Genomic DNA, 24,020 nt, shown 5'->3' on the forward strand with positions numbered 1-24,020 from the left:
TTTTCACAGTTTGATTTTCCAGGTAAGTCTTTGCAGAACAGCTTAAACATCATACGTGAAACAGGCATCCATACATTTTTACCATTTTTATTGACAAAGTATTCAAGGTATTTGCAAACCAAAATGTTCACAAATACTGTATTGATTTAGCTTCCTGAACATTTTTTTTTCCTTTTAAAATACGGGGTTCCTGAAATAAATGACGATATTGATATAAATGAAGAAAAAAGTTGCCCCCCCCCCCCCCCCAAGCTGTAACCCCCACACACCAGTGGCATGACAAGATGCTTCTGTTACAAACACCTTTTGTAACAGCGTGAGGAGGTATGAGGTTGCAAAATGCCCAGATTTGTCATCAAGCACCCCCCCCCCCCCCCCCGCCCTAAAACAAAATAATTAGTGCAAGCATACTGACCCAAATCCTGACCTCTCCTTCAGCTCCTTTCAAGCTGGTTGTGAGAAAAACCATCACTCTGAATGGCTTGGAGCAGTGTGGCAAACGGCATGGTCAGTAAGAGCATTTCCAGAAGACCATGGCGGGTAGGGACAGGGTGAGAATTTCAGCCAGCCTGCATCTGAGCCGACAGCAAACAGTCGTACTGTACAGTCGACTCGCACCGAGGTGGTCACCTTGAATGCATATTCAGGCTTTCACATTGTATATCACAAAATGTTCAGTTCGGCCACTTGAAATATTTACATTATTCTCTACCGGGGTATGACATGCCTGTTGGGGGAAAGCACTAAGGATTCTGCTCTTTGCATCATTCCATTTTCAAATTGACTGCAAGTCAGAATCTGCAGCTGTCATCTTAAAAAAAAAACAAAACACTGATCTCACAACTACTGTTTAGTAAACGCAAATGAATAACGACACCGTGACTCATCTATCAGCGACAATTATATGCTGTTGGAATTAAGTATTTTAAAACACGTACATGATGCCTTGAGCCTCACACCACTGGAAATTACACTCCAGCTGTCCTGATATATTTCCGGAGATATGGATGGACGATGCGTCGGCACAGTGCTGACCATCTGCAGGCCAGTAGTTCATTCACAGAGTAATGCAGACCTCCTCATCCCACGATAGCGCCCCCCAGAGGAAGAGGGTGGGCACAGGAGATCCCTGTTTAACGCCGCTAATATGCTGGACTGCAGTTAAGACGTTTTTTTTTTTTTTTTTTACTTTGGTAATTTCATCATATCCTTTAAATGCCATGAACAGAAAGAAATGGAATTTGTTGTTGCAGATCCTTCATTGTTTTCTTTGCACCATACATACACAAGAACATCCACAGAGAAATCTCCTCCCTCTCCATTCCGTTCCTCACCCACTGTCCTTATCATGTCGCCACTGTATGTCATACCCATTCTGACCAGCAGGGGATCTCAGCTGTCAAGCACACAGGCTCTGCCATTTGCTTTGAGGTTACATACTGCTGTTTTGTTATTGATTATTCCGGACATACAGTAGTTACATGCATGCTTACTGCACTACTGGTTAAAATCTTAACTGATTAAGACGGAAGCCTACCGTACATCCGGTGATCGAAAGAGCGCAAGTCGGAAGCCATTCTTCTGGGGCTAACGTTAAGCACAAACTCATCCTCTGGGTCTCCCATCCTCCCTGCCAAACCAGTGGCTTACAGGCTCCTCAGTTGTGGCCAGGCTGTATCATATATGTGACATTGCGCCACCAAGGGGCGCTGTTGAGGGTAGGCTGTGAGCACCGGGCCTAAAGCAGGAATCAGCCGTGTTCTGCTCTTTGCTGGCTGATCTTGCAAAGGTCATGGGCAGAGGCGGAGGAAACAATGCCTTCCCTGCAGGGACGAGGGCACTACGACCGGTGTAGAGGCTGCCCGCCCATGGGGGCATCGGCCATAGCTAAGATGCTTCTAACACTGCATTGGCATACAGGCAGCTAACACTATCATCATGGGGAATGGGCTGAGCCACCTACAGGGGGAGCCACACCATGCTGGGAGACCCTTTGTGCCACTTGAGCCATATGCTTGTCAGGCCCTCCCCCCTCCTTTTTACTGAAGTCAGTGACTGTGAGCCCATGTACACGTCGTGGCTGGCAGGACCACAGGAAGTGAGCAGGCTCAGCTCAGTGCCCTGAAGGAGAGCTTTGGGGATTTCCCTTGTCCCAGTTACAGTACGGTGCTGGAGGGACAAGAGCAAAAAGAAACTATAAAAAGCTGCAGCAAAGGAGAGGACTAAGAGGAAAGAGGAGAGGACCAGGAGGAAAGAGGGACTGACCAACGACGGAAGAGGAAGGCACAGGAAGGGAAGAGGGATGGACAAGGAGAAAAAAGGGATGAACCAAAAAGGGAAGAGGGAGAGACAAAGGGGGGGCGGGGGGAGTGGGACGGACCGAGGAGGGAAAAAACAGAACGCCACAGAGGCAGAACATTTAAACAGTGAGGTTTGCGAACATCATTCGATGCAAACAATAGGTAAGCTGTCAAAGAGACACAGACAACGGCCTTCCATGAGTGGCACGAGAGCTGGGAGGGCTTGCATAGTACACAATTCCGTTGTGCTCACCAAACAGCTTATATGCGGCATCTTAATTAAACAGGTCTATTCTATATATCCAGGTAAGACTCCCTCACATAGCACCATGGTGGATCGGAACACTTCATACGGATTATGTTCTGCACGTGCTGTAGAGGGTAAATGTGTGAGGGCTTGTTCGGGGGGGGCGGGGGGGGACGCACCGCTGGGCTCCCTGAACACACAAGTGGGGGGTGCACCGTGTAGCAAGGAAACCAGGCCTCCAGCAATCGGTGGGGTTTGGGGAGGGGACAGACCACGCATAAGCCAAAGGGGCGGGCAAAGCGTGGGGCAGGAAGGCACGTGTCCGGCATGGCTGTGGAGCGAGGGGGGGCCTCGCCTCAGACGCGTGCAGCAGTGGCCTCAGGTGAGCAGACAGGCGGGCTTATTGCTTTGAGGGCATTGCCAGGGCAGCTTTGGCTGCTGGGCCCACGGTTGAGGGAGGGCAGGCCGGGGGGTTCGGCGCGGGGTGTGAAGACGGGACAGGAGCGAGTCCGCGCGTGGCTCTTCTGGCCCCCAGCATGGCAGATGAGCTCGCTGACCGTGCCCAGAGGGGCAGCGTTCTGCTGCCAGCGCTCCAGCCGGTCCTCCTTGCACTTGATGGAGTACCACGTGAGGAAGATGAAGATGAAGCCCACAAACTTAAGACTGGCGGCCAGACCAAAGTAAACAAAGCGGAAGGCGGTGACGTCATACTCCCAGCAAGAGCCGTGGATGCCACAATCCTGCTGCCACAACATGCAGGTGGTATCGATGACGGCGCCGAAGTAGATGGGCGTGGGAATGTATGCTGCAGAGGGCAGAGTCAGAGGTCACGCTTCAGAGATCAACTCTACCCTGCATTACAATATGTGGTCCAAACATCTTGAAGGCATAGAATTCTTTTGACAATGCTTCAGAAATGTTGTAGAAACATTTCTGCAGACCACTGGCACAGTGAAAAATATTTACACATTTCTGAGACTTTTTTACTTTTATTTTTAAAGGAGCCCTGCCTGTGACTATGGTTAGCAAGTAATTACAAACAGTCCAGCATGAAGGCTGCAAAAGAGAACAAGCTAACATGGCTCTTTTGAGATCTGCAATCACTGAAAGTCTGCTATTCCAACACCCTGCTTTTAACAGGGGCTTTTGCAGGGCACCTCCCAAATCAAACACCAGATGGTTCCATTTTATCATCTGCCCTTCTTTTAGATTGTTTGCTGAACTTACCAAGTGTTCGGAGAAGAACAAACTGCATTCCAAGCGCAAAAGGTCGTTCCTGTTCCTCTACGGACCTGGAGAGAGTCCGGGAAAGACAGTATGTGTTTATGATCCCTCTGCATGGGCTGTTCTGTGTGAGCTGTTCTTAAAAACATATTTAGCATCTCTTCTCACTTTGAACTTTAGTGCAGCTCTCCTACCTAAGGGTCACAATGATGGCAGAGGGCTGGGCACAGGCAGTGATGAGCGTGACGATGAAGAGGAAGATGAGGAAGGGGATGAGTGTGCTGCAGGTGCGGTCGCATTTGCCCAACACAGCATGGCCGTTCTCGTTCAGGTAGGTCTTGACGATGACGAGCTGGAGCTGGTTGCCCTGTCCCCCTCCAGGAGGAGTGATGACTTGCCGGCTCTGGACACAGGCACAGTCCGTGTAGTTCCTGATCTGGGGTTAGAAAGAGAGGCATGCGGTGAAACTGACATTCAGACAGGAACCTCACCTGTTGTTCAATGGAGAGCCACCTACCAGTCGCTCTCTGAAAATAACAACAAAAATAATAACAAATAAATGAGGTCATATACAACACACATTTTGGCCATTGCAGTGGTGGACTTTTCCTTTGCATTCCAGCTATGGCAGTAGGAAACTTTTCCGTAGTCCCCCAGCCTTAGCGGTAAGAGACTCTTCCCCCGCACTCCGGGCTTGACTGTAAGAGACTCTTCCCCCGCACTCCAGCCTTGACGGCAAGAGACTCTTCCCCCGCACTCCGGGCTTGACTGTAAGAGACTCTTTCCCCGCACTCCAGCCTTGACGGCAAGAGACTCTTCCCCCGCACTCCGGGCTTGACTGTAAGAGACTCTTCCCCCGCACTCCAGCCTTGACGGCAAGAGACTCTTCCCCCGCACTCCGGCCTTGACGGCAAGAGACTCTTCCCCCGCACTCCGGCCTTGACTGTAAGAGACTCTTCCCCCGCACTCCGGCCTTGATGGCAACAGACTCTTCCCCCACACTCTGGCCTTGACTGTAAGAGACTCTTCCCCCGCACTCCGGCTTTGACGGCAAGAGACTCTTCCCCCGCACTCTGGCCTTGACTGTAAGAGACTCTTCCCCTGTACTCCGGCCTTGACGGCAAGAGACTCTTCCCCTGCACTCCGGCCTTGACGGCAAGAGACTCTTCTCCCGCACTCCGGCTTTGACTGTAAGACTCTTCCCCCGCACTCCAGCCTTGACGGCAAGAGACTCTTCCCCCGCACTCCAGCCTTGACGGCAAGAGACTCTTCCCCCGCACTCCAGCCTTGACGGCAAGAGACTCTTCCCCCGCACTCCGGCCTTGACGGTAAGAGACTCTTCCCCCACACTCCAGCCTTGACGGCAACAGACTCTTCCCCCACACTCCGGCCTTGACTGTAAGAGACTCTTCCCCCGCACTCCAGCCTTGACGGCAAGAGACTCTTCCCCCGCACTCCGGCTTTGACGGCAAGAGACTCTTCCCCCGCACTCTGGCCTTGACTATAAGAGACTCTTCCCCCGCACTCCAGCCTTGACAGCAAGAGACTCTTCCCCCGCACTACGGCCTTGACGGCAATAGACTCTTCCCCCGCACTCCGGCCTTGACGGCAAGAGACTCTTCCCCCGCACTCCGGCCTTGACGGCAAGAGACTCTTCCCCCACACTCCAGCCTTGACGGCAAGAGACTTTTCCCCCACACTCTAGCCTTGACAGTGACACTTTTGCCTTGAACTCTTGCTGTGGTGTTAGGAGACTTATCCCTCGCACTGCGGCTGCATTCAGCTATGGACTCCAGGCTTAATTCAGGAATGCGAAGGAATGCAAAGAGCAGGTTTGGATTGTCTGTCCCACCACATAAAATGTTTCTGCTGCTTTGTTCTGTATCCTAGCCTGATACAGAAAGGTGTCCCTGAAGAACACATCTTCCCTGTGTCAGCCTTTCCTCTCAGTGTTGCTACTTACCTTCCTACACGTCTGCCAATATTGTCTACTTCCTATATCACACTGGCCACATTGGCTACTTCCTATCTCAGATTGATGTGTGCTGAGCCCTGGGAAGCAGCTGTTTACCACGAACCTTCATTTATGCGTGCCATAGCAGTGTGGCCTTTGAAGCAGCAGAATACAGCTGGAGTCCCTAAACACAGTGGCACACGCTGGCAGTTAACCTCACCCCGGTGCTGTCGTTGCCCACACTGCCACAGCCCGCCAGACAGGGGTTGAAGTAGGTGATGCCGTCAGATCCACAGACGGGGGCATACTCGTGGATCCTGCAGCCACAATTCACATTGCAGCTGCCAGTCAGGTTCCGGTGGGTCAGGGTGAGTGTGGGCCTGTAGGGGACAGTCACAGTGAAGTGACAGTGAAGTACACACACAGCACTCCACCCCCCACCGGGGCAAGTCTCCCACTGGTTTTGGATCAAAGATTGTTTTCTTTTGGGAAAAAAAACTGGTTGAATTGGTGTTAAATGACCCTAGAAGAGAATGGCTAAAAGAAAATGTGAATGTATAGATCTGATACCATGGAGGCAAGCAGAACCAGGAGTTGGAACCAGGAGGTTCTTTTGTAGGTGGACCTTACCCTATGGTGTAGTGGATGTTGATGTGGGAGGCAGGCCTCACCCTGTGGTGTAGGGGATGTTGATGCAGGAGGTGGGCCTTATCCTATGGTGTAGTGGATGTTGATGTGGGAGGCAGGCCTTACCCTGTGGTGTAGGGGATGTTGATGCAGGAGGTGGGCCTTTCCCTGTGGTGTAGGGGATGTTGATGCAGGAGGTGGGCCTTACCCTGTGGTGTATGGGATGTTGATGCCTCCAAGGTTGATGCTCTCACAGCCCACGATGAAAAGTGTGGAGAAGCAGAGCAGTGAGACCCCACTGCAAATCATGGCCAGCTTGGCAGACTCGCGGGCACCCAGCTTCAGCTTCTTGATGATGTAACCCCCCAGGACAATTCCCACCCCAGCGCTGGGCACAATGATCACACCTGAGAGAAGGAAGACGACGACAGGGTTACCATATGAGGAATCTGGGAGCCAAGAGAGAATCGCAGCACAGTGGACTTTAAGGAGAATCTGTATCACAGAATTCATTCAAGTAACCCATTAAACCGGCATTATTCCAGGAGCATGGAAAGTATCTGTTGATCAGAGGGACACAAAATCCCATGTCCATCATTACCTGCCAAATTTAACCTAAGAGTATTGACAGCATGCACTGTGGGTCTGCCTGACACTGCACAGGTGGCTTACAAACTGGGTTATCAGCCTGAAGGGTACAGTGATGGGCTCTGTGGAAACTGGGAACTGGGTGAGCCCCAGCAGAGAAGTGCAGGAACTGCCCCCTGGAGGGCCGGTGCTATAAATCGACCTCCCCACTGAGAGAGATCGTAATGAGAGACAGGTATTGACGCAAAAAGATGGCGGGCAGCTAGAACACCTCAAAAAAAAGGTAGGAGATGATGGGGGGGGGGGGGCCTGGTAGCCTGAGCCCAGCCCACACAACACAGTAGGCTGGGACTGGCAAAAACCATACCAGTCTCAGGAAAGAGGCGTGTTTATGACAGGCATTAACCTGATCAGTCCCCAGGACACTGCTCACTGCTGGGACTCCCTGAGGACATGTCCAGTGGACATGTCCAGTGGACAAGCCCAGTGGACATGTCCAGTGGACAAGCCCAGTGGACATGTCCAGTGGACAAGCCCAGTGGACATGTCCAGTGGACAAGCCCAGTGGACATGTCCAGTGGACAAGCCCAGTGGACATGTCCAGTGGACAAGCCCAGTGGACATGTCCAGTGGACAAGCCCAGTGGACATGTCCAGTGGACAAGCCCAGTGGACATGTCCAGTGGACAAGCCCAGTGGACAAGCCCAGTGGACATGTCCAGTGGACAAGCCCAGTGGACATGCCCAGTGGACAGCCTGATAGGGCACGCCCAGAGGACAGCAAAAGTTTCAGTTTCACTCATTTCTCAGTTTATGGGTATGTTCCTGTTTTTTTGCAAACTGCAGCCTGGCTCTTCCCTGCTTCTCATTGATGAATGGATTCTCCCTAGTTTTATAGGTCTTTATGGTCTTCTAGGAGTCCTAGCAGACCTAACCATGCTATCAGTGCACTTCACACCACTTAATGTTTCCCATTCCTTATGAAGGTCATTTGAGGTTATCCTCCGATTTATGAGGCACTGCGGAATAAGTCGACGGCCATCTCTGGCATCGACGGCCATCTCTGGCATGTCTCCTTCTGTCTTAGAAATTTTGAGCTTGGAAGCAGCCTGTCTCTCAGTATAGCTTCCTGCCAGCAGAACCAGGATTAAACCAGGATTTAAAATTGCATATCACAAACACACACACACGCGCACGCGCACGCACACGCACACGCACACGCACACGCACACGCACACGCACACGCACACACACACACACACACACACACACACACACACACACACACACACACGCACACACACACACACAGCCCTCACCTGTGTAGATGCTGGCATTGGACGCTGGAATCCCGAACTGGGACTCAATGAACTTGGGGATGAAGGTGATAAATGCAGTGACGATGGCGCTCTCCGCCGTGTAGGACAGGCTGACGAACAGGAATGTCATGTTGCTCAGGATCCGGACAGCGGCCCGGGGGAGGTCTGCGGGGAGGGGGGCAGGGGGTCAGGAGGCTGCTGACACCCCAGGCCGTGCCAGGCCCTGGGGCTACAGAGCCGCATCCTGAGGGCAGCCGTCCAGAGCAGCATCAGGACCTTGCTTTGACTTACGACTGCGGGACCAGATTCATTCAGCGGTTCATTTCACAGCAGGCGGCCCGTTTAATGAGGAGGACTCGTACCGCAGGAAGGTCCATCTGCAGTTAAATCTTTCCCTTTATGTGGTCCTTCCTGGTAACACCAAGCATGGCATTGAGCTTCCTGAACCAGTAACACCTCCGATTTGCATCGGTGTCGTCCTGCACACGCAGCTAGGAAATATGCCGTGTTTAACAGCGAATCGGGACGTTTGTTAGCGTGTTACTGTAGATGATGACAGTAACATAAAACCCCTCCATTCACTGAGCCACCAGCCTTTGTAATCAGACACACAACATGAGGGATACAATATCAATCCTCTGAGATGTCTCCAGATTGGAGGGAGGGGCAGGTTAATTATTACGCTGAGCGAATCCCTGCCCTGCACTGTTATTCAAGGTGACGGAAAGGTATATTTTACCCATCATTCATCTCTACAGCATGTTCAGGAGTGATCGAGGTCATTTTGGTGCGTCAGTGTTGCCCACCTGGGATTTGACCCAAAACCCTTCTGGTGAGGAGCACAGAGTGAAACAGCTCACTAAGGCAAACTTAAACACCTCCCCGGGACCTCTGAGACCCTTGCCCTGGCTGCAGGGACACACGGTGAACCTTTCAGACCTGACATATATCCAAAGGAGTTTGTAACAGCCACAATCTGATGAGTGCAGATGAACGGGGGGGCTGACACGCCCAGGGACAGCAGTCTGCTTGCTGCCGTAGCTCCAGTCGAAGGTCATTTTTGCCATTAACATGTCTCCGTAAAGAGACGTGCTGTACTTTTATCATTCTGGAGATGATTATGTCACATCACTGCTAATCTTCTGATCTGTTCATATGATGACCAGGGCAAATATCTGCTGAATTAAGTTAAGCTTCAGCTGAGGCCCGCAGTCTTGCTCAGACTTGATAACCTTGCATCTTTACGTCAGCGTCTTGAGGTTCCACAACATTGCTTCGGTGACGACTGAAAGAACCCAACAGCACAGGGGGTGGGGGCAAGTAAAGCTGCCCAGCTCTGCTCAGACAGACTGCAGGATTTACTGCCTCATGCACTATTACCCGGTTAGCTGGACTGGGTTCTTAAAGCAATCCAGGCAGATCAAATCATTCTGGACATTCTGGAGACAGAATGTTCTATCGCCAAGAACGAGGGAAACATGGTTAGAGGAATTTAACCGAATTGATCCTGACAGTGTCAGACTGTTAACTGCTTATTGGATTTTCTAATCTTGTTATGAATGACAAAAGCTTTTAAATCCTGTGAAAAATAAGTGAAATACAACCATAATGAAGAAATGACGAGTTACTCCATGGCTGAGGTCCACTGTCTATCTAACCCGGAGGTGCCTTTACTCCTCAGGGAAGCTCAAGGTAGTATTGCCCCCAGACAAGCTTTCCTGCCAGCGCCCCCTGTATAACACAAAGTGAAAACAGCTGGCTAAGTCTGCGCCCCCTCAGAAGACGGTGCCCTAGGCGGCTGCCAAATGGGTTGACTGGAACTGGATCCTAATGGATGGACCAGCACCAGCTGAGGGTGTCAGGCTGTGCCCCCCCTAGGGCCCCAGGCAGAGCAAAACCCCTTCAATGTAAATCTGCTTCAAACTTTGAGGACACTTTACTTGTCAAAACAAACAAAAAAAAAAAAAACGTAGCATCTTTCTGTAAAATGCATCCGGTCAATGCAGTGTATACTGTAACAAACACATCATTTGTCAAGAGTGATTTAGAAAACATTGTGGAACGATTTTCTTAGGCCACATTTCACACTCTTAAATTTGATTTAGCATCAGGATGGAGGGGCATAATTTGAAAGTTGAAACATTAGAACCTTCTAAAAGGTTTTGAAGGTACTAAAAATAGGACCTTTTAGAAGGTTTGAGGTTCTAAGAATAGAAGCTCCTAAAAGGTGTTGAAGCCAAAATCGATAACAGGAATAGGTGGTTCAGAAAACTGGTTGAGTACACATCTCGACGGTACACAAGCGGTTCTCCTTCTGGGACTGCAGGTCCTTGGTTACAGGATCAGGTTCCTTAAGGGCAAAGAGATTTCACCTTCCTGCTGACCGTCAAAGCTTCAAAAGATTTATTTCTGTGAGTCCGGTGCCATACACAACCGTGAGACAGAGTCTTTCCTGGAGCTGCAGGAGACCAGTGAAACATGACAGGTTAAGGACCTCATATTTCACACTCATGGATGCTGTTCAGAGATGTCTTCAACATAACGTCTATAAAATATCGATTAATGGCGGCGTGGTGAGCCTGAACATTGCACCAGCGGTTCTTCACAGCTTATAGTTGCTCCATGTCATCCCTTAATGAAGGCCACTAAGCAATCATGAGAAACCCAATGAAGGTCATTGAGACTAGCACCAGGAACCTGCTGTCTACAATATGAGGAATGGAGGACAAAATCTACTGGGCTGAATGCTCCACACAAGGTGACAAACTAGCAGAGATGAAAAGCTCACCAGGTCCATGGTAAAGATACAGCTCACACATTCATTCACGACCAAGCATGGCGGGATTGACGTGGGAAGCTCGCAGGAGCCAGCAGGGGGCGAAGTACCTTTGATATCCTTCCCAAAACCCATGGAGGAGGTGACGGTCTGGCCTTTGCTACCCGACTTCTCCTTCATGATGTCCTCATCGCTGGAGACGTCGTCGGTGGCCAACTTTTTCTTCTTCTTCTTCCTCTTGAGGCGTGGAGGAAGCTTTTTGGGGAAGGTGAACATGGGGAAGATGACGAGGAGCATGGCGATGGCGCAGAGCAGGAAGCCGCTCCACCTGTGTGGCACAGAGAGAGACACACACAGCATGTCAAACCCAAGAGCAGTGATACCAGAGATACCAGAAGGCCTGTCTAACCAAGGCTGACATCTTTATGCAGCACCCTGACAAACGCACACACACACACACACACACACACACACACACACACACACACACACGCACGCACGCACGCACGCACACACACACGCACGCACACACACACACGCCAGAAAGCTCACAGCATGTCATACAGATGATTTTGACCTCTAATTCAGGGGACAAATGAAATCTGCAGACACCATGCATCATCCAAACACCACAAGCAAACACCCCCTCGCTTGAAGCTTACCAGTTCCCCACGAAACGCGGGTCGCTCTGATCGATGGTCACGATGGTTTTCGGATCCACGTAGAATCCGATCAGAACCCCTCCCAGCAGGTAGCCCACGGCTGGGCCCAGTGCTCCCATGACATACATGATTGCTGGAAAAAGCAGAACCGGTCAGTAAGGAATCCTACTTTCATTTTTTAAATATTGAGGTAGAAACCTGATACTATAGCACCTCTAGTTTAACTACACAAGTACTACAAGTCTGCACTAAGATGAAGGATGGGACACAGGACTCTGTGGAGGGTGTTAAACAGCAAAAAGATTAGTTATTGACATTTTCCCAGTCTTGGGGAGGGTCAAGCTATTGAATGTGTGCCCACCCTTGCAACCAGAGCAGCTGAGAGTGGTGTAATGGCTGTGATGGGGATACTGGTCTGCAGGTCCATATGGACCCAAAACCTAGAGCGAATCCCTGGTGGAAATCCAGTCAGGCCAGTCAGAGCAGTGGGATAAGCTCAATGAACTGGACCTTTGTGGTGACTCCATCACACCTTCACGTTGGCTGCTTGTGCTTTTATTGGTGTTTTATTGAGGTAATTTCTCTGGGGTGACACACAGAAGCTTCCAGAACCCTTTAGTTTTCATCATGTGGCCTCACACTTACAGTCTGCTCCAATTGGCTCAATACACAAATTTACATTTAATTTATTTAGTGGACTCTTTTAGCCAAAGCGGCGTACATATTTGAGAAAGCAGGTTCAGACAGTCCCTGGTGCAATCATGGGCCCCTCAGTATCACTTCACCAACCCAGGATTTGAAGCTAGTGACCTTCTGATCTTAGGCACAGCACCATCACGAGCTGGGCTACACGCTGCCCCCAAATGTAAACTGCCGCCAGGATGAAGGTGGTCCTGCCTGGTGACCTTCCTCCTCCTCTTCCTCTGGCCAGATCCCATACTGTCCTCTTTTTGTCCAATCAAATGAAGCATGGAATCCCTGACTGCCAAGGTCGGCTCAGAGCGTCGTGCTGGACCTCTCTACGGGAGCCGTGATACCTCACCACGCGTGACAATGACACCATTGGCATGCGACAGTCCCCAGACTCATGAAAGCATCCGGCACTTTATCATGCTACGAGGCCTTTTCACAGACACCCAGCATGATGTGTGTGTGTTTTCATAAGCCACGAACAGAAGCTACCCACTGTCTGAGAAGATGAGCCTGTTAGGGTTAAAGATCCCCCCCCCCCCGAAACACTGCAAGGTGAAGCTATGTTTCATTACCCTGAGAGGAACATTTACTGAATTCATTCAGGCATAAAGACAGACCCCCATCCCGCAACGAGCCAGCTGCACCCTCAGGGTCACGCCAGGGGTTGGTCTTCACCCCATGCCTGGCTGATCACCATCAGGGATGATTGGCTCACGCTGACCCCCCCCCCCATGTGGCTCCACATTCACTCCCTCACCCAATCAGACCTTAAATGGGGTCACATGAGAGCACTATTGGTTCCATGGGGAAAGCCCCCACCAACCAACAGGGACTCGGGGTACCTACAACCCCTAACACCCTTGATGCGTCAGGGTTTGGGTATAGGGTGTGATCTGGGGCGGGGGGGATTCACACAGGCGACCCAACACTACACCGAACCGCACAAATCATCAGATACGGAACAATGAGGCACAGCAAGATCATAACCTTCCTACACCCCCTTCCCCATCACAGGCTCCTTTGCAGTGGGGGAGGGGTGTGGCCAGGAGCTGATTTACAAGGTGGGGGGGGAGGGGGATGCTGCTTCGTTTGCAGCAGCCCTCCTATTCTCCTACCTGCCCCCCAACGCTCTGAGGATGTCCTCCAGGAAACCCCATCCCACTGCAGTAACTCTACGAGGTTAATCTTAGACCGTATCTATGGACCGGATTGCGACACAGATTTTGGATGCCACTTAAATGTCTGACTGATTGAAATACTTGCCCTCTGGTGTTCAGGCAACGGAAGCATCACTGCACCTCACATGCCATCACTAGTTAACATTACACTTGCTCTGATGTCAGCAGACGCCTACAGTTAGCTAATAGCTACCTTAAGCATGGTGAAAATGCCTGAATCTACACTAACAGTCGGATGTGTGGCAGTATTTCACTTAAAAGGATTCCGACACTGGGGAGTTATGTAAATCTGTTAAGTATTTTGTAGAACTGTCATGATTACTCAATTAGATTCGATTATCGATTAAAATTTTCCTTCGGGATTACTCAGCGATATAGCAGAAGGAAGACCCGTATAGCGGATGAGGTTCTAAATAAAGAGTGAAAGCATCAGTTCTCTGGAAGCACTTCACATGAAAAGTGAATGAAAATGCAGTCGTCTGTCAGTATTGCAACACCGAACTAACATACCATCACATGACAACCGAAATATCTTAAAAGAAGACATTGAGGTGTAACGGACTCATCCAATAACGCCAAGTTGCAATTTAACCTCTGAGAGTAGCCAAGCCTGTTTTTATCGTCACTTTGACTTAATTTGCTTAGCTATCGCATGTGTATGAAACAGCCCGTCAATACTAACACGGCACATTGTGCGAGCCCAGAGGATGGATATTAATGTCGCCGCTGCTCTCTGTGTGTGGAGTTTGCATGTTCACCCTGAGTGTGCGTGGCGATTACTTGATTAATCATCAGATTAATTGGCAGATTGCTTCATTATTGATATAATTGAGTGACATCCCTAGTATTTTATATTTATTTATATATATATATATATATTTAACCCTTGTGCACATACCTGAAGTCTCTAGCAAACGGGGAGTCATTTAACGCCCTGTGCACTCATACCTCTGCTACGCCCAGACAAGCCGCTATTTCACAAGATTGACAGAGATCCATAGTGATCTGTTTCCATAAACGGAACTGTCATATTTCTAATTAATGAAATGACAGGACAGAAAGAAGGCATCCAAATCCAAATATAACTGAAGCGCTTTTGTTTACCAGAGGAAGCTGTAAACACCCTCACAGCCAAAAAGCCAATTAAGCCGACACCGGTGAGGGACCCGGCCTTTCGCGATGGTGTGTTCGCACACCGCTCGACTGAGCCTCTTTGAGCCTAGCTGCGTGTCCTCTTCCGCTCTGCTGTGTTACGGGCTGAAAGCGCGTCTTCACTATCTCTGTTCACCCCCTCTTTGATGCGCTCTCTACTGCCTTCTGTGGCACGTGCAAAAAGCACCGGTCACAAGACATGTATGACATGTAGCATAAAATCAAAGTGAGGCTAAGTTTCACGGCACCCCTTGCACCCACAGGTGTAGATGACGTACGAGAAGGGGCAGGCACCAAAACAGAGGAAAGTCCACCCTTATTCTGGGAGATGTGACACCCCCAACCTGACACCCCAGATGCAGCCAGTCTGGATGATCGGTGTTTCACGCCCAGAGCTGCCTGTATAATTACATAAATAAGTACGTTCTCCAAATGTAATATAAGGTGGGGTACGGCCAATCCAGAGCGCTAGGGCATCTCTGGGCAGTAGCCGACACCTTTGAAATCTTTTCCTGCTGCTCGCCCATCACTCAGGGTCCTAGTTGCGGACAGGAGCCCTAAATCCTGCACCAATCCATGATGTGGACCAGGAAGGCATCAGGGGGTCTCCCCATCCAAGACCCTCGTGGGTATGGCAGGGGCCCGGCGTAGCTGTCTGTGTTTAGCAGACCCGGGCTCCCGTACCATCCAGAAAAGTGCAGTACCAGAACGGGAAGTTCTGTGTGCTTTATTAGAAGGACGTGCTCGAAGCCAGCGCTTCACTCTGTGTGACAGATGGGCCATGACAGGTAGCATGTGGCCGCCAGCGATGAAGGACGGTGGTTGGATCAATCCAGTTAGTGGGAAGCGGGAGAGGAAACGGCATGCATCCTGGGATTGACCGCTTGGTCCTATACCTGCTGATGCTGTAGGACATTCTGAAGCCCCAGCATCCCCCGGCGTGGTGCCATCAGCACACAACCCCTGCATCATCCCAGTGTAAAGCACCTTCAAAGGTCACTCCGTGTGATGCAGAGTTCCAGGGTGTCCCCACAGAGGAGGTGTCCCATATGTGAGTCGCCGTGGCTGGACATGACCATGACCGCTTGATTGCAGAGCTGGAACGTCAGGATAAATGCACGGTGCGGTGTGACGGTAAATTACCATCTTGGGCTTAACGACACAGCGAAGGGGAAACTGGATGATTGAGAAAGAAGAGTCTTGCTTCTGAGCTTGTAGACTAGCAAACAAAAGCAAAGGCTAAATCTGAAAAGGTCTCATTACACAATGGGAACCTGCGATTCTGCGAGTCAGATTAAAACACAACTGCCTAGTGAATCAATGATGAACTCCATGTGAACAGTACCTCCACATTATCCTGCTGAGCTCTCAGAGCAAACAGACATGTCCCCACATCAACAGAACCTCCACAGAGCATTGCTGGGTTCTCAAAAAAAGGACAGAGCCCCACATCAAGAGAACCTCCACATAGCTCCACCAGTGTCTCAGAGCAAACGGCCACAAATCAACAGAACCTCTGTTGAAATACTGCACATTGTCCAGCCTTATAATATACTGCAGCCATTTTTCACATTCAGTCCAAAATACCCCGCCTGGTGTTGTGATGTCATTTGGCGACGGTATCAGTTTTTATGCCAGTGGAAAACCAATTCCCTGAAGTACGATATTTCCGGTTCTTTTTCTGATGCACCAAAATTACGGTACCGGGTATGGTGGAAAAGCACCCTCAAACCAAATGGACAGAACCCCACATCAACAGAACAGAACAGAACATCACTTCCTCACAGAGTACTAGAGCAGGAACCAGGGAGCAGTAGTACTAGTGATAAATACGCTGGCTGGGAATAAACGCTTTCATAGACACATTAAGGAGCAGATGAACTGGGAACAGACACCGGAGGATACATTTGTCTGGCAACATTACGGAGATCAGTGGCTGTACACTTCCTGGCTTTACCGCCAGGCAAAGCCGTCCTGGTGTGTATGGTGACGTTATTGGTGTCGCCACGAGAATTCAGCAGACGCCAAGAAACGGACCCATGGAGCCCATGTGCGGGGAGGGGGGGGGGGGGGTCACTGGTACTGAAACCTCAGCCTCATCTCCCCACGTCGCTAAGGTGACCGCTTCTGTTTTGGATCCGCCGCCTTTTTTATTCCTTTATCTCACAGCTGATCAACTGAAAAGCACTCCATGACCCATGACCCCCCCCCCCCCACGACTCTTGCTGGGAAGGAGATCCACGTGACCATGCAATCGGTCTGCTTACAGGCTAAGTGCTGCAATTCCATTATAAATTGATCTGGCAAAGAATATACAAATCCCCCTGTAACTAACTCCTGCACCTCAACCAGTAGGAGGCGCCGTCAATGCATGCCACTGGGACTCGAAACTGCAACCTTTCGGCCAGTGGGTCCAGCTCATCCATCAAAAGCACAGCTGCAGGCAAGAGCTAAAGATTTCCCTGCAGCTTCACCACACAGCTCAGACAGGAAAAGGCTCACAATCCATTTGTTACCCTTCCTTTCATCCATCGGTTTTCATTAGGAGCTTATTTTCTTAGGCTCAGGGTAAACCCAGCTCAGGAGAGACAGCCAGGTCCTCCAGGTCCAACCCACACAGATTCATCCCTACCATCCCATAACTCAGAGAGACGGATCAAATCCAAAAGCGCACTGATCCACCTGATCCGTCTGCTGAAGCAGCAAGACGCTGCCGACTGCAGTGTGAGCTCACACACACCCGTCAGCTCCCGAGGTCCTCAGCGCCCCGCCCTGCAGAGCTCAGGCTCCCAGAAGCCAAGGTCCTTCATCAAGGCGTCCTGTGACATCCCGACCACGTTTCCAACGGCGCCGCCACACACATCACTCAGCAGGGAGAAAGAAAACATATAAGCCAGGATCAATTTACAAGGCAGCTAGAGCCTGCAAAACTGACCTTATATAACTGACCTTTTGTATTAACAGGCATAACATTAATGGACAGAGTGCCTTGGGGTGACTGTGTTGTGAAAGGCGCTATATAAAAATAAACTGAATTGAATGAAATAACAGTGAACCCTATGCTAAATCCAGGACTTAAGCCTCTGTAATACCAAAAATGTCACTCAGGGCTGCACATGCAGACTCAGTGGGTCCGAAACAAGGCCAAGGACCCCAGGCAGTCGTCTAGTATGTGCCCATCAGGTCCGGCCCTGCGGCGCTTAACACCACCGGGCCAGATGCATTTGCCGTGATCCAGGATGGAGGACAGGGGCCCGGGGCCCGGGGCCCGGGGCCCTCACTGAGGCCATCTGGCAGAGCAGCTCCCATGCAATGGGAGTGTGAATCGAACTGCCGTGGGGAGACTTTGTTCTGAGAAACCTATGGTGCGGCCCAGCCCTCTAACTGAATGACCCCACCCCCCCCAAACTGGGCCCCCGCTAATCCCACACTGTGGCAGCACCACATCAACTCGGGTGACCTTCCCAAGCAAGAAACGCTGATCCCTAAATCCGCCTCAGCATTTCCATGTTGTGCCTGTCGGGATCAGCCAGCCGTGAGACTCCGAGGCCCAAACGAAGAAGCAGAAAAAACACCCCCTCCCAGAGTGGCTGCTTGCACACAGGGAGCGAGCGACTGGCCAGGGTAGTGGTTGTGGAGGGGGGGGGGGGGGGGGGGGGGCAAGCCAGGAGGTGGGAGGAGTGGAGCACATACCAATTCTGCCATGTCAGATGATATCATTAACAGACAGAATTGGGGACCAATCACATTTCAAGGCGCTGACCCACAGAATGATTCCCAAACCAAGATCCAGCCAATCAGGTGCAGACCAATCACGGGGAATTGGATGAGAGGGAAGGGGGAAGTGTGTAAGCATTATGGGATAGGAGCTGCGTTACCCGGCGACCACGGCATCCCGTGGTTAGCCTGCACTGTTACGTCCCTCATGCACTAACCACTCACTGTGGGATGTGCGTAGCTTAGTGACAGCCCCCAACGCCTTTTTACATGCGCCCACCGACAACAGGGGGCGCCACCTGTAAGGTTCACAAGCCCAGCCAGGTAAATAAGTAAAGCAACACAGAAAAAACCAAGGCAGGCGGCAACCCAGCAACACGTTACCCAGGGAGACTGTGAGGGGCACCGTGTAAAAATAGATGTGGGATTCGGGGATTCCCCACAGTGAGAACATGGGAACACACACATGCTCACACTCACACACACTCACACACACACTTATACACACACTCACATCACACTCACATCCCATCACACACAGAAGTCCACCACCAGCAGTTCCTTTCTAAACTGAATGAAGGGAAAAGCAGGAGCTCGGATTCCGGCTATCCACACGCAACACGCTCACAAACGCTTCATGCCATGAAGCACAGGCTGACAGATAAGCACATTTAATGGCCTAGCAGGTCAGATTGCCGTGTCTGTAATCAGAAGGTCGCCAGTTCAAATTCGAGGTTCGGCAGAGTGATCTCCAGACCAACCAGGCTGAACCGAAGCAGTTTGTGTCAGTGGAGAACAAACTAGTTCTCCACACTAACAACCGCAGGCCCTGCAGGTCAGGATGCATCTGCACAACCCTCCTGTCCACCACATTGAGAAGCTCTCATGTCAGATTACATCTGATTTTGACCTCACGGCTACATTTGTCGTCAGACTGACTCCGGAACAGAGCCGTGTGGCTCCGACCTCAGGTGACATATTTATACTGCAGAGAGGACGATGCAGTCACATGCAGTCACCACAGAAACAGTGACCATACTACGTGCGGGAAAAGAGCGAGATGACCAAGAAGAAACCGGAATATAGGACAGTGAGCAAAAAATCAAGGAATGTGACAGCATTGTGTTCATGTCATTACAGGTAATCAATTAGACATGATGCCAGGGGCAGGTGAGAGCAAATAATGTACCGTATTACTCAGTGCACAGAAATACAAAGCAGACTGGCCCTGAATTCATACATCCAATGTGTTATTCTGCTGAGGCTCAGCACAGGGTAAGGCAGCACAGGGCAGCACAAGACAGGACAGCACAGAACCGCACAGGGTAAGACAGCACAGGGCAGCACAGAACAGGATAGCACAGCACAGGGTAAGACAGCACAGGGCAGCACAAAACAGGACAGCACAGGACAGGACAGGACAGGACAGGAAAGAACAGTGCAGTGTAGGACAGTATAGCACAGGAAAGCATAGGAAAGGGCAGGACAGCACTGGACAGGACAGGACAACACAGGGAAGAAGAGGGCAGGAGAGGGAAACTCAAACTATGACATTGAAAACTAGAGATGCTCCGATCAGCATTTTTGGGGCCGATCACCAAGATCATGATCTGCCGATTGCCGATCACTGCCGATCACAGAATGGCAGGGGAAACGTCAAGTGGTCGGCTTTTTTGATCTGCGCTTTTGGGGTTCGCCGATCAAGCTATTTTTAGCCAATATCGGCCGATCATGATCGGTGGCCGATCAATCGGAGCATCACTATTGAAAACTCTTTCCCCACCAAGACCGTCACAGAGTGCTGGACCCTTCCTATCTGACTATATTGCACTCATTTCGGCAGGGGAGGAGTCTGTTAGGATGTTTGTATGTGTTGGATGGGGGGGGGGGGTCATACTTAACACAGAACACTGTCACCATGAAAATGCAGTCCACAGCTATAAATAAACAAACAAGCAACCAAGCACACCATGCAGGAAATGACCCATGGACTGCTGTCACGGACGCATGGTCTCAGTGACGGTCACAGATCGGTGTCCTTCCAATCGGGGGTCCTCGTAGGTCTGTCTTTGTTTAACTAGCACACAGGGGGTGAGCACCAATACATCTATGGTCCATTCCTGCATAGACTGTCCCTGACTCACAGCATAAACATATCACAGACCTGGTCCTTCCCTGCATACAGTGGCCCTCATTTACAGCATAAACATATCACAGACACGGTCTGTCCCTGCATACAGTGTCCCTGACTCACAGAGTAACGGTAACACAGTGACGGTCACTCCCCATGTACAGTGTCCCTGATTCACAGCATAAACATATCACAGACATGGTCCTTCCCTGCATACAGTGTCTCTGATTCACATATAGGACTATTAGCAGTTAAGAAGCAGAAAAGCAGCTGGTTACACCAGGATGTGTGAAAGATACTTAATCTGCATTGTCTCAGTAAATGCTCAACTATACAAAGAGGCTTTTTTGCATTATAAACTAGCAAAGACATTCCCAGCTCTTCAGATGAAAGCCTAAACCAGTGTTTCTCAGCCCCAGAGGTTTAATTTCTGCTCCCTCCCAACTCCCAGCACACCTGTACCAGGTGTTCGGCGTTCCTGATTGGCTGGTTGAGGGTTGCTGGGTGAAGAAACACTGTCCTAATGCATTTAGAATAAACCATCTAAGAGCTTCTCAGTAGACAATGGGTAGATGGTGGATATCTACTGTAGACCGTTGCGAGAAGTCACAAACATAGCGAGTACAAACGGTCACTTTTGACAAGCACAGGTAAATACACAACTTTGTAAACAGCCCCCCTTCCCACCCCTCCACTCCCTGGTGGAACGAACAAGACAGGATCCTTCATTTCTAATCAGCTAACACGATTCCCACATGCCTCTTTGTACACAGTGAACTGAGGATACCATATAAGCACAGTAGGGGGTGCTGTCCTGTTGTGAGTAAAAGGTTAAAGATCCAGAGACACACTACTGCAGCAGGCCAACAACCAACATCTACAGCGCTCTCACTGAGAAGATCACGGCATTGAGAACAGACCACCTAAAATTCCCAATACTCAATGACTTTGTGTTTTGGGTAAATTTTGAGAGGAACTCGGTCCGACAGCCACAAGCGCGACGTCACCTCACCTAGATAAAGGGATGCGTTCTCCTTCTTGACGTTGTCGTCCAGGTAGGTCGGTCCCAGGGTATAGATGGGCGTGGAGCCCATGCCCACCAGTATCTGAGCGCAGATGAAGAGCGCCACGTACAGCGAGTGGTCATTGCCCTCCTGGTCCCGGGGGCATGAGGACGCCTCGAGGAGGTCACGCCTGCTGCTGTTGCCATTGAGACAGAGCCCCTCATTGGCCGTGGAGGAGTTCACCTCCTGGATCTGGTATGGAGGAGAGATAAAGTGGGGCAGCGAGAAGAGCCCAGCGCCAACGGCGATGAAGACCCCGCCCACCGCCAGCCAGCGCGGCCGCTGCCCGCGGCCCCCAAAGTAGCTGATGAAGACGACGACCAGCAGGCTGCCGATGTCGAAGCAGCTGACCAGCAGGCCGGACTCGGAGCTGCGCAGGCTGTAGCGCTTCTCGATGGTGGTGATGACGCTGCTTAGGTAGCCCGACACCATCAGCGACTGGATGAACGTCAGGTAGCACATGCAGAACAGGAAGCAGCGGGAGTCGGCCAGGATTATGCCCACGTATTTCCTGGCGGGAAGGTACATCAGTCTGCGCAGGGGGAACCTTAGCGCTCTGCTCTTTGTGGTGGCACCCTCGGTCTTCATGGAGCTGCTCAGACCCACCACGCTCGACGTGGACGGGGACAAGTCCGTCCTCGCCGAGGACTCCGGGCAGCTCAGGTCGATTTTCCGCAAACTGTCGTCCAGCGCCAAGCCCGGCTCCAGGTTCACGGACGCCTGCATCGTACTGACCAGCCTCGGCTCCAGGGAGTCCACTTCCGCCGGACAGGAACCATGCAGGATCGGCAAACTTTTGGATTTGAAGTAAGAGGCCGGGTCGGCGAACTGGCCCTGCGGCTGCAGCTGCTGCCCAGCCTCAGACAGATCACTCCCTGAGCCGTCGCTGTCGGACAAGACCATGCTGAAGGTTAAACGCGTAACTGTGTGAGGACCAAGCGCACACGGACACGGCAGCTAGCTAACGGTGCATGTCGCCAGCGGCTCACTCCGATGGCCAGAAGAAGCAGAACACAACATGAAAGGCTTGAGGGGCCCCTTCAGCCAGCATGATTTATCTGCATTGCTGCTTGAAGTCCTTTTCCTCTCTCTCTCTCTTGCTCTCTCTCTCATCTGCCCTGTGTGGGTTCCTCTTATCCTTCCTCTTCCAAATGATAATAAACAATCGTATACCGCATCATGCTATTTTTCGTCCTTATCTCCGATATGCCCCTTCGCTCGCGCACAGCAATGGTGGTCTTACATGGGCATGCACACAATGTCTGTACACACAAAGCCTTGCTCTGCGGGCTCTTTGTCACTTGTCACCGCATGTCCTCCAAAACGCAGTCCGTCCGCTTGATCTCGTCCCGACGGCGGAGCCGGACCCTGAAGCAGAAACGCAACGCAATTATTTTTTTTGTGTAGAAAAACACTGTTTTTTCGATTTAAACCGATATCACATGCATTGAAAAACACCGCCGCGGTGCATCGTCCTCTATGCATGAACTGGCTGGCGAGAGCCCAGTGCAAAGCTGCCCAGCCGGCGGAGGGTCCCGTTAATATCACATACGGGGGGGTTGGTTTCAAAAACTCACCCCGGCATTGATATGACACGCTCAAAAATTAACGCCAAATACATGCAGTACATCAGCGACGAGGGTCGCGGATAATCAGCGACTTCCCCCACCAGCCATACCGGTCCCGGCTTGGCCGGAGACTCGTGCGTTTCAAGGAGAATAAAGAGCCGACAATCATGCAGCGAGTGAAATGTGGGCTTTCGATGTGAAAATAGATGCGCTGCACGCTAAAGATCGCTACCCGCCGTTCAATAAATCCTTGAATGAAGCACCATATACTCACAGAGATGAGCGACAGGCTGTGCTGGTGCCGACCCGGCGGCTCGGAGTGAATGAGACTGCGGATGGTTAACGGAGGGGCGGCCCACGGTGCGCTGAGCATCGTGGGCAGTGTAGTCTGATATCGGCGACCTCGGCACTACGCTGACGGCGCGATATGGAGACAGTTCCAAAGGTTTCCTTAAAGCAAAAGGAAACTGGTTCCTGCGGCACGATAAGCATAATCCCCGGCAGGAGCGGTATGCCTTTCCGCCCTGACAGCGTTGCTTCGATCACCTCCGACTACAACATCCAAGGTGCCCAGCACCCTGCATGTCAGCCCCATCACGTGTAAGGTATCAGTCGAGACCCCGGGACCCCAGGCTTGACCACTGGGAGAAAGCTGGGAAATCTGAGCAAACACTCGACGCTAAGAGATCAAAATGAGCGGACATAAATTAGAAAGCAGGCTTCAGGCCCCGTCGCACTGAATGTGCTGTACCACTGGAAAATTGATGGATAAATGAGAAATAAATGAGGTTACTTAATTCGTTTACCCTGCATGTTAAACA

At 51.0% G+C, this 24,020-nt stretch overlaps 1 protein-coding gene across 1 annotated transcript; it reads right to left on the minus strand.

The window, feature by feature from the left end:
* Positions 1-71: 71 nt before the first annotated feature.
* On the minus strand, positions 72-23,534 carry slco5a1 (solute carrier organic anion transporter family member 5A1). Its single transcript, XM_023794351.2, has 10 exons — positions 23,474-23,534; positions 21,580-22,999; positions 11,697-11,829; positions 11,145-11,362; positions 8,259-8,423; positions 6,561-6,759; positions 5,946-6,105; positions 3,966-4,207; positions 3,775-3,839; positions 72-3,352 (listed from the first exon to the last, which is right to left on the minus strand). Exons 2-10 carry the CDS (start codon positions 22,532-22,534, stop codon positions 2,904-2,906), a joined length of 2,586 nt encoding a protein of 861 aa, XP_023650119.1. The 5' UTR covers positions 22,535-22,999; positions 23,474-23,534; the 3' UTR covers positions 72-2,903.
* Positions 23,535-24,020: the final 486 nt, after the last annotated feature.

Source organism: Paramormyrops kingsleyae, chromosome 15 (assembly GCF_048594095.1).
Source record: "Paramormyrops kingsleyae isolate MSU_618 chromosome 15, PKINGS_0.4, whole genome shotgun sequence".
NCBI lineage: Eukaryota > Metazoa > Chordata > Actinopteri > Osteoglossiformes > Mormyridae > Paramormyrops > Paramormyrops kingsleyae.